The 15214-nt window shown below is 45.9% G+C and overlaps 1 protein-coding gene across 2 annotated transcripts in view; it reads right to left on the bottom strand.

Moving 5' to 3' along the window:
* HCN4 (hyperpolarization activated cyclic nucleotide gated potassium channel 4) overlaps positions 1-15214 on the bottom strand; it is a 121449-nt gene that overhangs the window by 39815 nt on the left and 66420 nt on the right. For both annotated transcript variants that reach the window (XM_083586272.1, XM_083586271.1), the window contains exon 3: positions 1039-1200. In XM_083586272.1, the coding sequence (XP_083442398.1) occupies positions 1039-1200 (162 nt within the window). The remainder of the gene's footprint in view (positions 1-1038; positions 1201-15214) is intronic.

The following is a 15214-nucleotide window of genomic DNA, read 5'->3' on the forward strand; positions in this document are numbered from 1 at the left end:
TTTTGATTGATTTTTGACACAGAGTGAGGTTGGGCTTCTATGTACAATGCATAAATGGGTTCCCCTTTACTGCAAGAATTTAGGAGAGTCTAAACGTGGGGGGAGGGCACCCCAGTTTCTGCCACCAACCAGAGGAACAAGAACCACGGGGCGGTGAGACTCCTTTCATCCAAGGAAGGTGGCCAGTGAAAAGGGAAAACCAGTTTGGCCCAGCCTTCTGAGGCACAGAAGACACAGCTGCTAGAAAGAACTCTGCTTCTGTTGCCAGGTGACCTGAGGATGGAGGGCCAACTCTCAGCCCAGTTTACCTGAAGGAGCATCTCCACCCCCATTGTTCAGCACCAAGGGTATTCTGGTGGTTCCCACACTGCGAGAAGTAAAGCTACAGGGAACCAAGCTGAGGGCCTTCTCAGTAGTGGCACCCACCTTGTGGAATGCCCTCCCATCAGATGTCAAGGAGATGAGTAATTATATATCTTTTAGGGGAGATTTGAAGGCAGCCCTGTATAGGGAAGCTTTTTAAGGTTTAATGTTTTAGTATGTTTTTTATATATGGTGGACGTTGCCCAGAGTGGCTGGGGCAACCTAGTCAGATGAACAGGCTATAATTGTTGTTGTTGTTGTTTCCACTTTGCACAGAGTGTCCAAGAAGATGAGATGCAGCCTGAGAGAATTCTCAAGTGTGTATGGCTGACTTCTTCAAACTAGGGGGGGGCTTGCTGAGAGTGCCATTGTCTGATGGGCTTCCAAATCCTAGAGATGGACTTCCTGGGATTTCAGAAGCAAGAGGAAGGAGGGCACTTAGCATCAGGGATAAAAGGACCACTGGGCAGTTGTTAGCGTGTTTGTTTTTGTATCGCTGCAACCCATTGTAAGTTGCCTTGCGAACCATGTGATTGAAAGGCAGGGTCCAAGACTTGAAAACAAGTTGAGCTGAGATCAAGGCATGCAACAGCTCAGGTGAAGGAGATACATTGCCAGTCAAAAGTGTGCTTCCCAGGCAGCCCAGAGGAACCCAGGCAGGCACGGACAACTTACCACCATGCGATTCAGCGAAACCCAACAGTCGTCAGGGAAGTCCTGGAGCATTGGCACCAGAAACTGGAGGCAGCCATCCCAGTGACACAGCAGCAGCATCATGCCAATCAAGTTCACGATCCGCACCACGGCGCTTGCCAGGTCATAGGTCATGTGGAAGATCTAGGAGAGGCCAATGCGGAGGGAGGGGGAGAGGGTTACCAAAGAAGTACCAAGAGACGGAAAATGCATGCGCTGGAGACGGGAGCAACACATGAGGCCATGCAACCCAAGATGGAGTCACCCTCTTTGCTTTCATCACATGGACGTTTAATGCCCTTTTTTAGCTCATAGTTGCCCTGCTTATTCTTACCTTACATCCCCTACGTTCTAGAGTCGGGATGGGGAACCTGTAGTTCTCCAAGTGTTGTTGGTCTTCAGCCCCAGTATAGCCAATGTCCAGGGGGTAGTCCAACAACATTTTTAAGGCAATAGGTTCCCACTCTTGCTTGACAACTCAGAAGTTTTTGCAATTCCCAGAAGCCCCAGTTCCAGAATGGCTAAGGGCTACCTCAGAAGATGGTGGATGTTTTTAAACAGAGTTTGAATGGCTACCTGCCAGAGATTCTTTAGCTGTGAATCTTGCAATGCAGGGCTTGGACTAGATGAACCTTGGGGTCCCTTCCAACTCGGGAATTCTATGATTCTAACAATAATAATATAGCGACAATAATATATAGCCATATTTCCCAGTGCATGTGACCTCCCATAGCCGTGGTTCCAATTGCAGCAGAAGCAAAAAGGGAAGCTACGAATAACTAACAAAGCAGACAATGAACGCAATCTGATGTTTAGCAATGCGATGCCTCTCTCCATTCATATTCCACCCACCTCCCCTGCCAAGCACACACCCCCGCCGCCAATATGGGGGATTCATCTTCAATTCTCATGTGCAGCCTGGGTGTGTTTCACAGATCATCTCCCAACCTGTTAACACATTCCGGCTTTACTGCCTCCTGTGAGAGAATGAAGTGTTCATGAACAAGCAGAAATTCAAGAGGGGATGACAATGACTTCAAGATGAGTCAGGCAAAACGCACGACTCGGGATTCTAGACAAAACACTCTCCTGGAATTTCCAGGAGCTAACGGGCATGCATTCAAATTTGCACAGCTGGCCAAAATCTGTCCACTTGTCTGATTCGGGGGGGGCAGTGGGGGTGCCTAGTGGGTACTCACCTACTTATTGTATTCAGTTTTATTTATTAATGCATTTCTATCTCACCTTTCCCCTAAGGAGCTCAAGGTGGGGTGAATGGTCCCTCTTTTCCATTTTGCCCCCACAACAACCCTGAGAGGTAGGTTAGACCATGGGTAGGCAAACTAAGGCCCAGGGGCTGGAGCCCAATCGCCTTCTCAATCTGGCCCATGGACAGTCCAGGAATCAGCGTGTTTTTACATGAGTAGAATGTGTGCTTTTATTTAAAATGCATCTCTGGGTTATCTGTGGGGCATAGGAATTCGTTCATTCGCCCCCACAAAATAATATAGTCTGGCCCCTCACAAGGTCTGAGGGACAGTGGAGCAGCCCCCTGCTGAAAAAGTTTGCTGACCCCTGGGTTAGACTGAGAGATGGCGACCAGCCAAAGGTCACCCAGTGAGCATCCTGGCTGAGTGAGGATTTGAACTCTGGTCTCCAAGGTCCTAGCCCAACACTCTAACCACTATGCCATGCTGCTGCTGATCTTGGGAGTTTCTATAACTTGTTTTATGCCCTCCATTGGTAACCATTCATATTTTGTCTGGTTAAGAAAAATAATATAAATATTTAGAACCAGTTTGGCTTATTTTTTTAATTTTAAAATGGCAGGATATACACAAGCACACATCATTTAAATAGATTATATCGGGCTCCAGAACACTTTGGATTTTTGATCTGTTTGTCTCTATTGCCTCTTGGCATTTGTCCTTAAGGCTTGTGAGGAGCCACAGTCTAAGGCTGCATAGAGACTGTAAATTGAAGGCACAATTAAAGCACATGGTTTCCCCCAAAGAATGCTGGAAGCCATTGTCCCTCACAAAGCCCTCCCAGGAAGAGAGTCATTGGTAAATGTCAGGGACAACGGGATCACTGTGTGTGCTCCTGTGCAACACCAGTTTTGTAGAGTACCATTTTACTTCTGTGGTGGACATTATTCTCTTTCCAGTCTAGCCTTAAACTGTTAAATCAGGCTAGCTTAGTTGTATTAATATCATAAGAATGTAAGAAGAGCCCTGGCCAATGACCTATGTAGTTGCCAGGATACTACCAGCGGCTCCCAGCTGGTTGCCCAGTAAAATATAAAGACAAGGAAAAGTTTCTTACCGTCTTTTTTATTTCAATATTACAGAGAGAGGCTATAGAACTCAGCCTCTTGGATAGTGGCATTGACGAGTGACTCTCCACCTCCCCCCGTCTCTCCCACTTCCTCATTCGTCATTCTCATTCATCACTTCTACAGGTGCTGCTCCATGCCCTCTGCCTTTGAGCTCTTTGCTCTCCTACTTTTATGGCTCGCCAGGTTCTGGGAGATGGAGGTTCTGGGGTGCTTTCTAAAGACACGGTGTCAGTCAGCTGCCATTCCAGTCTTGCCTCTTCCTCTCCCATTATTTCCCAGCTTTCCCCCTCATCTGCCTCTGAGCTGTGTCCTTCCTCAAACCCCTGTTGTAAATCTACACTGTCTTCCTCTTCCTCCTCCCTGGAGGGGTCAGGATGGGGAGTTGGTCTCCACCATTCCTCCTCTGCCCAGTCCCTGACAGTAGTCCAGCATCTTCTGCCCCACCAACCTCAGTCTTTCCCCAGCCAGGACCTACCTGCCTGCCTTCTTACTTACAATCACTTTATCGGGTTGCCCTGCCTGTCACCTTCCTCCCCCTTAGTCCTAAATGTTGCTTATTGAAGAACTCAGTAGCAGGGGCAGGATGGAGGCAAGAGTAGAATCATAGAGTTGGAAGGGGAGCACAAGTAGAATGAGTTGGATCTGCCTGTCATAGACACCTTGTTGTTGTTGTTGTTGTTTTGTCGTTTAGTCGTGTCCGACTCTTCATGACCCCATGGACCAGAGCACACCAGGCACTCCTGTCTTCCACTGCCTCCCGCAGTTTGGTCAAACTCATGCTGGTAGCTTCGAGAACACTGTCCAACCATCTCGTCCTCTGTCGTCCCCTTCTCCTTGTGCCCTCAATGTTTCCTAACATCAGGGTCTTTTCCAGGGAATCTTCTCTTCTCATGAGGTGGCCAAAGTATTGGAGCCTCAGCTTCATGATCTGTCCTTCCAGTGAGCCCTCAGGGCTGATTTCCTTCAGAATGGATAGGTCTGATCTTCTTGCAGTCCATGGGACTCTCAAGAGTCTCTTCCAGCACCATAATTCAAAAGCATCAATTCTTCGGCGATCAGACTTCTTTATGGTCCAGCTCTCACTTCCATGCATCACTACTGGGAAAACCATAGCTTTAACTATACAGACCTTTGTTGGCAAGGTGGTGTCTCTGCTTTCTAAGATGCTGTCTAGGTTTGTCATTGCTTTTCTCCCAAGAAGCAGGAATCTTTTAATTTCGTGACTGCTGTCATGGAGCCTGGTGCTACCTACTGTTGGCCTCTCTGCCTTCTGCCCTACCAGTCCCAACAGCCACTGGCACCATTGCCTAGTTCACCTGTGACAACCTTCCTTAGCAAATAAGGCCCTGGCGCACAGTAGAGGCATTCATTCCTCTGTGACCCTTTCAAATATAAATGAAATGGACTCATCCCGCGATGCTTTTCCCTGTCTAGCCGAGGGAGAGGAAAGGGAGGCAGTGGAGGGGATTCCCAGGGTGTGACCCTGTTGCATCCTCTTGAGACAAGGGCATCCTGACTCGACAGCTGTGTTTCCCTGCCATAAGCGAAGAGGGATGGCAGGAACCTCCTAGGCAGGCTGGATGACTAGCGGGGAAGAGACTCAAGCTGCAGAGCGTGTGGATGTATTGGGGAAACGTTGTTGATTTATTTACACAGACAACCCAGCTGGTCTCAAGCAGTTGCCAGGCAATCTCTTTGCTCAAGTGATTGGAATCCACAAGGCAAAAAGAGAGAAGCTCCTCCAGTTCACCTCTAATGACAGAGCAAGGCCACAGGGACTGGAGGCAGGAGAGAAATCCAGTCTAGTTGCGCTACAGTTTCAAAAATCCCATGATCTAGAGTTAGGAGTGAGCAGTGAGGTGGCCAAGTTTGCTGATGATACTATATTGTTCCACCCAAGGGTTGTTAAAACAAAAAGGGCTTGCAAAGACCTCTGGAAGGACCTCTCCAAATTGAGGGAATGGGAAGTAAAATAGTGAATACAATTGCATGTAAAGTGATATATGCTGAGGAGGGGGATCTTAATTTCAACTACAGTGGTACCTTGGGTTACATATGCTTCAGGTTACATACGCTTCAGGTTACAGACTCTGCTAACCCAGAAATAGTATCTTGGGTTAAGAACTTTGCTTCAGGATGAGAACAGAAATCGCACAGTAGCGCGGCAGCAGTGGGAGACCCCATTAGCTAAAGTGGTGCTTCAGGTTAAGAACAGTTTCAGGTTAAGAACGGACCTCCGGAACGAATTAAATAACCAGAGGCAGCACTGTATATGCTCATGGGGTCTGAACTGGCAGTGACAGACCAGGAACAAGGTTTTAGGTTCACAGTATGTACCTCGAGGAAGGCATCCATGCCGTGTGCACCAGCTGTGAAAAAGGCAAATTCCATGTTAGGGATCATTAGGAAAATAACCTGCCATAATGTCATTACACAAATATATGGCGCAACTGCATTCGGAATACTGTGTGCAGTTCTGGCTGGCTCACGTCACAAGAGATGCTATAGAGTTGACAACAGTTCAGCAATCAAAAGGGGATAGAGCAAATCACCTATTGATTATAGAATAATAAAGTAGGAAGGGACTATCTAGTTCAGGGGTCAGCAACCTTTTTCAGCCAGGGGCCGGTCCACCGTCCCTCAGACCATGTGGGGGGCTGGACTATATTTTGAAGAAGAAAAATTATGAACAAATTCCTATGCCCCACAAATAACTCAGAGATGCATTTTAAATAAAAGGACACATTCTACTCATGTAAAAACACGCTGATTCCTGGACCGTCCGTGGGCCGGATTGAGAAGGCAATTGGGCCGCATCTGGCACCCGGGCCTTAGGTTGCCTACCCCGATCTAGTTCAACCCCCTGCAAGCAGGAATCTTTCACTCCATGTGAGGCTCAAACCCAGGGCCCTCACATTCAGAGTCTCATGCCCCTACCAGCTGATCTATCCCTCAGGCTCTATGAGGAAAGGTTGCAAAATTTGGGGCTTTTAAGTTTAGAGATAAGCCGAGTAAGAGGTGATGTGAGAAATGTATATATTGTCTTTTCAGTTTGTTCCTACAGAAGAGGAAAATGCTTTTATTAACCATAAAAATCATAGGGCTGTAAGAAAATTGCAGCTGGAGTGTGTAAGGCTATAGGAATATTGCAGTCAAGGGTGTGGGTGGCTGTTGCTAGCATATTTCAAACTAGCTGTGGTCAAATGTTCTATAGGGTGTTGTTTCTTTAGAAATCATGAAGGTGGGGACTTTTTGAGAAAGATAAGTTGTTGCAAATTTCTGAGGAAATAGAGTGTATCTTTAGCAACCGTGGCCAGGGGCTTTTAGCAAAACAGGTAGCTGAAACAGATACAGTGGTACCTCGGGGTTACGTACTTAATTCATTAAAGGAACCTAGCCTTATTGCTAAAACAATATGTAAGGGGACAGGTAAAAAGGCAAAGGTAAAGGACCCACGACAGTTAAGTTCAGTCCTGAACGACTCTGGGTTGTGGCGTTAATCTCGCTTTACTGGCCAAGGGAGGCAGCGTTTGTCCACTCTGCAGACAGTTTTTCCGGGTCATGTGGCCAGAATATTCTGGTGAAACCAGAGCAGTGCATGGAAATGTTGTTTACCTTCCCGCTGGAGTGGTACCTATTTATCTACTTGCACTTTGCTGTGCTTTCGAATTGCTAGGTGGGCAGGAGCTGGGACCGAGCAACGGGAGCTCACCCCATCACAGGGATTCAAACCGCCAACCTTCCAATTGGCAAGCCCTAAGGGACTTTGGGGAACGGGAAAAATAAGTGGCTTTGGGGGATGAAAGAGGGAGTGGGGATTGGATTTTACATTGCAATAATAGGCAGACGCGATAGGTGTGAACTTTGAACGCCCCTTCCTAGTGGGCGGCAAAGGAGGGACTTGCACTCAGGAAAAGGGTTTATATATTCATGTTTTTGACAAAAAAGTGTGTGCCTGCCTTTTCAGGTCACCCTCTTGCAAGTGTTTATTTTCAATAAAATATTGCTACTTCATCAACTTTGCCCAGACTTTATTATTTCAAAGGAGTCCAGGAACTACAGTGGTACCTCGCAAGGCGAATGCCTCGTAAGACGAAAAACTCGCAAGACGAAAGAGTTTTTCGTTTTTTGAGTTGCTTCGCAAGACGAATTTCCCCATGGGCTTGCTTCGCAAGACGAAAACGTCTTGCGAGTTTGTTTCCTTTTTCTTAAAACTGTTAATACCCAGGGAATCCGTGCTTCGCAAGACGAAAAATTCGCAAGACGAAAAAACTCGCAGAACGAATTAATTTCGTCTTGCGAGGTACCACATAAATCCTGGGGACCGGCATCTATATCTCACAGGTGACATGACAGAAGTATTTAAAATGATGCAAGGTGTAGAGATGGCGGATGGAGAAATGTTTTCCTTCCTCTGGCATAACACTAGATCTCATTGGGCATCAATGCAGCTGAATGTTGGGAGATTCAGATCACCTGGAGGAACCCGGGGTTTCAGAGGCAGGAAGGCTGCAGGGGTCTGCTTCCCAAGCATGTTCTCTGTGTTGGCCCAGGTAAGGTGCAATCATTGGTCACAGAAGGCCAGGGGGCGGGGCTCTGCACAGCCATCCCATTAGCATCCAGGGGTGTGTGTGTGTGTGTGTGTGTGTGTGTGTGTGTGTAAGGGAGTGGGTCTTGTTTCATTTGGTGCATGGAAAGCTGACCAAAATATTTTACAAAATTCTTTGCTTGCACAAAATAAAGGAATAGATAAATGTTTCCGGCACATCCTTCTTCCAGTTCCTTTCATTATGACAAACGGGAACTTAACCGCCCAACAAAATAGGCTGATTTAACCCACTTGCTAAATAGCTTGAGAGTTTTCACACTTGTTTATCTTTAAAAAAAATAAATGAAAGAAAGCAAAAGAAACCAGAAAGGAATATTCATGTGAAGTGACAAAAATGCTGTCAAATCCATTTTCTATTGCGTAGAAGAATCTTACATAAATCGTAGTATGTAGATCTAAGGCAGTCTGCATGCAGTTTAGAGTGTAATCTGTTTCCAGGGCCGGATTGAACTCTGATGGAGTTTTTTCCCCCTTTCTTTAATGGGAGGGAGCATCAAGGCAGCTGCTCAAAAGCCTTCCACAATGAATGCAGACGAGCTTCGGGAGACAGCAGTCGGAATAATCTGCCATTTCCAAGCTTCCGGATTGGCGGGTGTGTATGTTTTAATAGCTCATATATATACATACATATATATAGGCCAGGGGAAAACTTGTTTTCATACACATTTGTTATAGGCTGAGAATTCCAACCCCCCAAGAAGTGAGGGGGGGGGGAGAGACATGGTTTGATAATATAAGAGCATAATCTCTGCTGATTATCTACTCTAATTTTTTATTATTTTAAAAAATGCTGGAAGAAGAAGCCCTTAAAGAGAAGACAACTGCTGCTGATCTTTTTGAGCTGTTTTAAATAATGAAAATATGGACAGGCAGACAGAATAGATAGCTGGGATTCCTGCACTGCAGGTGGCTGGACTAGATGACCCCCCAGGGTCCCTTCCAGTTCTACAGTTCTATGATTCTATGAAATAGAAACAATATACAGTGGTACCTCGGGTTACATATGCTTCAGGTTACATACACTTCAGGTTACAGACTCCGCTAACCCAGAAATAGTACCTCGGGTTAAGAACTTTGCTTCAGGATGAGAACAGAAATCGTGCTCTGGCAGCGCAGCAGCAGCAGGAGGCCCCATTAACTAAAGTGGTGCTTCAGGTTAAGAACAGTTTCAGGTTAAGAACAGACCTCCGGAATGAATTAAGTACTTAACCCAAGGTACCACTGTATATATATATACACACACAGTCAGAACATGGGGTGGCTAACCTGTGGGACCCTCCAGATGCTGTCAGATTCCAGCTCCCACCAGCCCCAGCCAAGCCAGTCAATGAGTTGGTGGAAGCTGAAGCCCAGCAGCTTAAATTTAGCATTTATAGACCACACTGAAATATCACAAGGTGGTACGAAATGTGCCAAGCTTCTCCTGCCCCTGCTTTAAAAGCAGTAACTGAAAGTAGAAGGGGAAGTTCCTGGGTCCTTCATTCAAACAAAACAGGGCAGCAATAGGATCCCCAGAGATCATCATTTTGATTTTAACTATAACAGGAAGCACCTCCTGCGATTAGGGCAAACCTCAGAAATAGCCCAAGCAGGTCATGGTCAAGACACCAGGGACAGCAGGATTGCTGTGAGCTTTTTGTCTGCTTAAGATGAACAAGCTATACTGGCCTACGGCAGGTCAGGGGCTCCATAAAACTGTTTGGCTGAGACAAGGGCAGTGGTGTGCTTCTCAGCTGAGCACTTTAAAGAACTAGAGGGAGGGCCAAGTAGAGTGGGCTGGCGGTTTCACTCAGCGGTGTGTTACTAGTTGAAACCGCCACCGGTCCTGAGTCCCTCTGCCTCCAGCAGCCAGTTGCAACTTCTTTCTCCCTCGCTCACTGGACGCTGGTGATAATAACTATATGCAAGGATCAGTAAATGTGTCTGAATTATTTCTGCGAGTTATTTCTGCTAGTTACTAGGCCTAGGCGATATATCAATATATCGCCCAGGACCGGTATGAGGAGCAGACCGCAATATTGGCTTCACTCAGTGATATATCGTTGCTGAAACTGCCACCACTCCTAAGTCCCTCTGCTAGCGACTTCCTCCAGGGAACATTGCTAGTGGAGGGACTGCCACCGTGGTCTGCCCCTCATACTGGTCCTGGGCGATGTATCGATACATCGCCCAGGTCTAAACATATGTGTCTGTGCGTGATTGATATTCACTGTTATGCTGGACTAGTACCTGAACATTACGTACACTTTCATTGTTCTGTTTATTTCTTCTAGTAGCACCTTAAAGACCAACTAAGTTAGTTCTTGGTATGAGCTTTCGTGTGCATACACACTTCTTCAGATACACTGAAACAGAAGTTGCCAGATCCTTCTATATAGTGAGAAGGTGGGGAGGCTCATCACAGCTATCTGCCAATCACCCATTCCCACCACCCTTCTGAGTAATACCCCTCCCCACCTTCTCACTATATAGAAGGATCTGGCAACTTCTGTTTCAGTGTATCTGAAGAAGTGTGCATGCACACGAAAGCTCATACCAAGAACTAACTTAGTTGGTCTTTAAGGTGCTACTAGAAGGAATTTTTTTGTTTTGTTTTGACTATGGCAGACCAACACGGCTACCTATCTGTAATTGTTCTGTTTGTTGCTGCTGCGGTTTTTCTTGCTATTTAATGCATTTATTTGACGCTTTCAACAAAGAAAACGCCTCAAAGCCACTTACAAATCCATACAATACAAATGGCATGAAAAATCAGTTAAAAGCTAGAAACGAAAGCAAGATCCAAATAAGAGGAAGCTTAAAAGTTCTCATCCAGTCATACTATATGTAAAAAAGGAAATCCCCCAACCCAAACTAGTTTGTTAAGAAAATCAACAAACTCGGTTCCATGGGTGACTCTAGGGCATCCCTCTGTGGTAGCTTCTCTTAAAGTTTTAAGTGTCTATACGCTTATCACATTTATAAATTTTAAATTTATTGTTGTACATTGTTTTAAATGTTTGCTTTCCTTCTGGGATTGTACCCCCAGGTGTGTTTTATAAGCTGGTCTCCGACCGTAATAAATTATCTATCTATCATCTATCTATCTATCTATCTATCTATCTATCATCTATCGGATAAAGGTAAAGGGACCCCTGACCATTAGGTCCAGTCGTGGCCGACTCTGGGGTTGCGGCACTCATCTCGCTTTATTGGCTGAGGGAGCCAGCGTACAGCTTCCAGGTCATGTGGCCAGCATGACTAAGCTGCTTCTGGCGAACCAGAGCAGCGCACGGAAACGCCGTTTACCTTCCCACCAGAGCAGTACCTATTTATCTACTTGCACTTTAACGTGCTTTCGAACTGCTAGGTTGGCAGGAGCAGGGACTGAGCAACAGGAGCTCAGCCCATCGTGGGGATTTGAACCACCAACCTTCTGATCGGCTAGTCCTAGGCTCTGTGGTTTAACCCACAGCGCCACCCGCGTCCCTTATCTAAAGGATAATCTATCTATAAAAAGGGAAATCATTTTGAGACTCTTTTGTAAAAAAAGAAAAAGAAAGAAAGAAAGAAAGAAAGAAAGAAAGAAAGAAAGAAAGAAAGAAAGAAAGAAAGAGCAATGAATAAATTTGAGGAGCATGAGCCACTGACCAGGCATAATGGAAGGGCATGAGATCCTTGGCACGACACCCTGCCTTGTTTTTATTTGTGAAGATATGGCGGGTCCACTCCCCACAGTAGTCTCCTGGAGTGTCACATTTTTAGAGTTTTGGCAAAGAGTAATACAGCCACCCACATCCCAAGCTGCTTCCTACTATTGCTCTGCCTGGCTTGTTTTTCTCTCTGCCCCCCCCCTTGGCAATACTGCTGCCGCGAACAGTCCCAGCTGGCACAGCTGGCTCCCTTCTAACCACTGCTGTCCCTTGCCATGCCCTGTGCCAATTGTCAATTAACCAGGGCGGATGGGTTCAACCTTCCTCCCCTCTCCCCCAGCGTCTCTCTCTCTCTCTCTCTCTGCCAAAAGAAGAGCCCCTGAGCACAGCAGGCCTGCCAACTGGCATAAGTAAGGAAGAGGAGCTATTGATAGATTCGGTAATAGTAGAAAAGCTACAGTCAAATAATAAGAGAAACTCAGGGCGATGGTAATAGTGTGCAATGGTCTTCACACCTGCCCAGCTCATATGGAAGGAAAATAAAAAGAACAGATGTCTACATGGGGATAGGGATGGGGAAGAAGCCTGATGCACTTTCTGAGACAGCAGGCGAACCAAAACACAGTCATCCTTCAAAATTTGCCTTTCTCTTAATTTTAAGATGCATCTCTCCAGCCAAGACACATGTGCAAAGATGCATATTTTAGGAAGCATGCATGCATTAATTTCAGAGGGACGCGGGTGGCGATGTGGGTTAAACCACAGAGCCTAGGACTTGCCGATCAGAAGGTCGGTGGTTCAAATCCCTGTGAGCTCCCATTGCTCGGTCCCTGCTCCTGCCAACCTAGCAGTTTGAAAACACGTCAAAGTGCAAGTAGATAAATAGGTACCACTCTGGCGGGAAGGTAAATGGTGTTTCCGTGCACTGCTCTGGTTCGCCAGAAGCGGCTTAGTCATGCTGGCCACATGACCCGGAAGCTGTACGCCGGCTCCCTCAGCCAATAAAGCGAGATGAGCGCCGCAACCCCAGAGTCGGCCATGACTGGACCTAATGGTCAGGGGTCCCTTTACCTTTTATGCATTAATATCAGGCAGCACTGCTCTGCAAAAATGCGTACAGTCAAACCTCGGCTCTCGAACACCTTCTTTTGGAACATTTCGGCTCCCAAACGCTGGAAACCAGTAAGTAAATGCTCTGGTTTTCGAATGTTTTTCGGAAGCCGAACATCCAACGTGTTTTCTGTTTGAGTGCAGGAGGCTCTTGCAGCCAATTGGAAGCTGTGCATCAGTTGTTGAACATTTTGGAAGTCGAACGGGCTTCTGGAATGGGTTATGTTCAACATCAGAGGTTTGACTGTATTTTTGGCAAAATTGCATACAACCATGTGTCTATAGGAAGAAATTCCCACTGACATGCTGATGAATAGTCATGAGGATTAAAAAGGAAAATCACAAACTGACATGGAAATGCGGAGAAGTGAACTCAAGACTGGGAAAATGAGAAACGGAGAGAAACCGAAATTGGCAGATTCGCCCATCCCTACATGGGATCATCACCCAAAGGCCTGATGATTCTGGTGGCCATTTCTCTCTGATTCCTTTCTTTCCTCTTCATCTATTAAAGGGGTCTTTCTTCCTCCACAGCTGGGGTAGCCCATGTAGTGCCCTCCATATATCATTGGATTCCAGCTCCCATCAGCCTCAGCCAGCATGGCCAACAGCCAGGGATGAGGGGAGTTGTAGTCCAACAACATCTGGAGGACATCATGTTCACATTGTGTAGACAATGCTCACCTAGCAATAAGACTTGATACATAAAGCAAGTTCCCATGTTGACTGATAATGATGAGTCAAAAAAGACAAAAGCTGACAGCCCAGACTGGTCCTGTCTAGTGACACGTACATGTCTGGAGACTAAAGATAAGAGAAAAGCACTTTGCGATAAGGTTCCTTTTAGAGCACTCCATCTCCTCTGGGACCCTGAGGTCCTTCCGCACAGAGTAGGGCAGAATACCAAGGGTCAAAGGAGAACGTGCTCCTGCATTTGCATTCCTGACACTTCAGAGGGCAAGTTCAAGAAGTTTGTGGCCTTATAGGAGAGATCACACGTGGCAGAATTGAGTCTGGGAGGAGTGCAGTGGAAAGGAAGAGGGGTGGCAATGAAGTTTATTCAATTGCACAGGTGGGGTATTTAGAAAGTAGCTTCTTTTCTTCTTCTTTTTAAATGTCTTTGGGAAAGTTCCTTCTTCAGTGCTTAGACAGCCCAAGCTGGGCTCCAGCTAGGGCTGACAGCTTGTATTTGGGTGTCACTAATCAAGACATGGTCTTCATACCCCACCAACAGAGCTGGACAAATCAAGCTATCAGATCACCCAGACTATATTACACACATGTCAGACCCGCCAAATGTCCCTATTTTCCAGGGACATCCCTGGTTTAGAGAAGCCATCCCAGTTTCTGATTTCATCCCGGAATATCCTGCTTTTCCTTAGGATGTCCCTGTTTTCATTGGAGAAATGTTGGAGGGTATGGAGTTATCCAATCCCTGAGCCGTCTGTTGGTAATCCTGTATAGGGATGCTTTTTTAAATGTTTAATGTTTTATTATGTTTTTATATATGTTGGAAGTTGCCCAGAGTGCAGCTCCCAACCCAATAAGATATGTGGGGTATAAATAGTAAAATTATCATTATGGAATGGGATGTCCCTGTTTTCATCGGAGAAACGTTGAAGGGTATGACGTGTCTCCACCTTGGGGAGGTGTATTATAGAAAATGCACACATTCTAGTTACAGAAATCCTGCACTCAGTTACCTGGGAGTAAACCCAAATAAACTCAGAGGTACTTACTTCTGAGTAGACATCTGACAAGTTTGCACTTTAACTAAGGAGAAACGGCACAGGGACATTGAGGTCTCTTCCTATAAGCAACTGCTTAGAGGAGGGTGGCCTACTGAACTTAAGGGCTCTGGAAACAACTGACCTTGTCTAGCCCTGCCTGGTCACTTCAGTCCTCAGGTGAGACATTCTTAGCATGCATCTGATATCTCTCTAATGTCTGCTAAAAAAAGGGCTTTTAGTGTGGTGGCACTTGCCCTTTGGAATCTTAATGAACACCAGGCCCTGGAAGTTAGGCATCTGCTTGAAATTCCTCTGTTCACCCAGGCTTTCCTTGACTAGTAATCTAGCTACGTTGATGTATTAAACTGATCCTCTGATTACCGGTGCATTTTGTACATGTTTTGGGAATGTAATTTTAGTATCGATTGATACTGTTCGCTGCCATTATCTATTTCTTTCCTCGATGCCGGCAGTATAGATCTTTTGCAAACAAACAAATAACATTTGAAAAGAGATGATCAGAAAAGTCCTAAAGCTGGATAATATTTGAGATACTGGCAAAACTCAGGAAGATAGTTATAATCTTAAGAGACTATTCCAGAGATTGCCATCCTGCAGCCATATATATGCCTGTTGGTGCCTTTTATGATACCCACTGTAAATTGTATAAATGTGCTTAATTTCTCTCTCTCTCTTTCTCAATAGTGTACAGTAGATGGGTCAATTAATACCTTGTGCC

This window comes from Podarcis filfolensis, assembly GCF_964270895.1.
Source record: "Podarcis filfolensis genome assembly, chromosome: 14".
NCBI classification, from domain to species: domain Eukaryota; kingdom Metazoa; phylum Chordata; class Lepidosauria; order Squamata; family Lacertidae; genus Podarcis; species Podarcis filfolensis.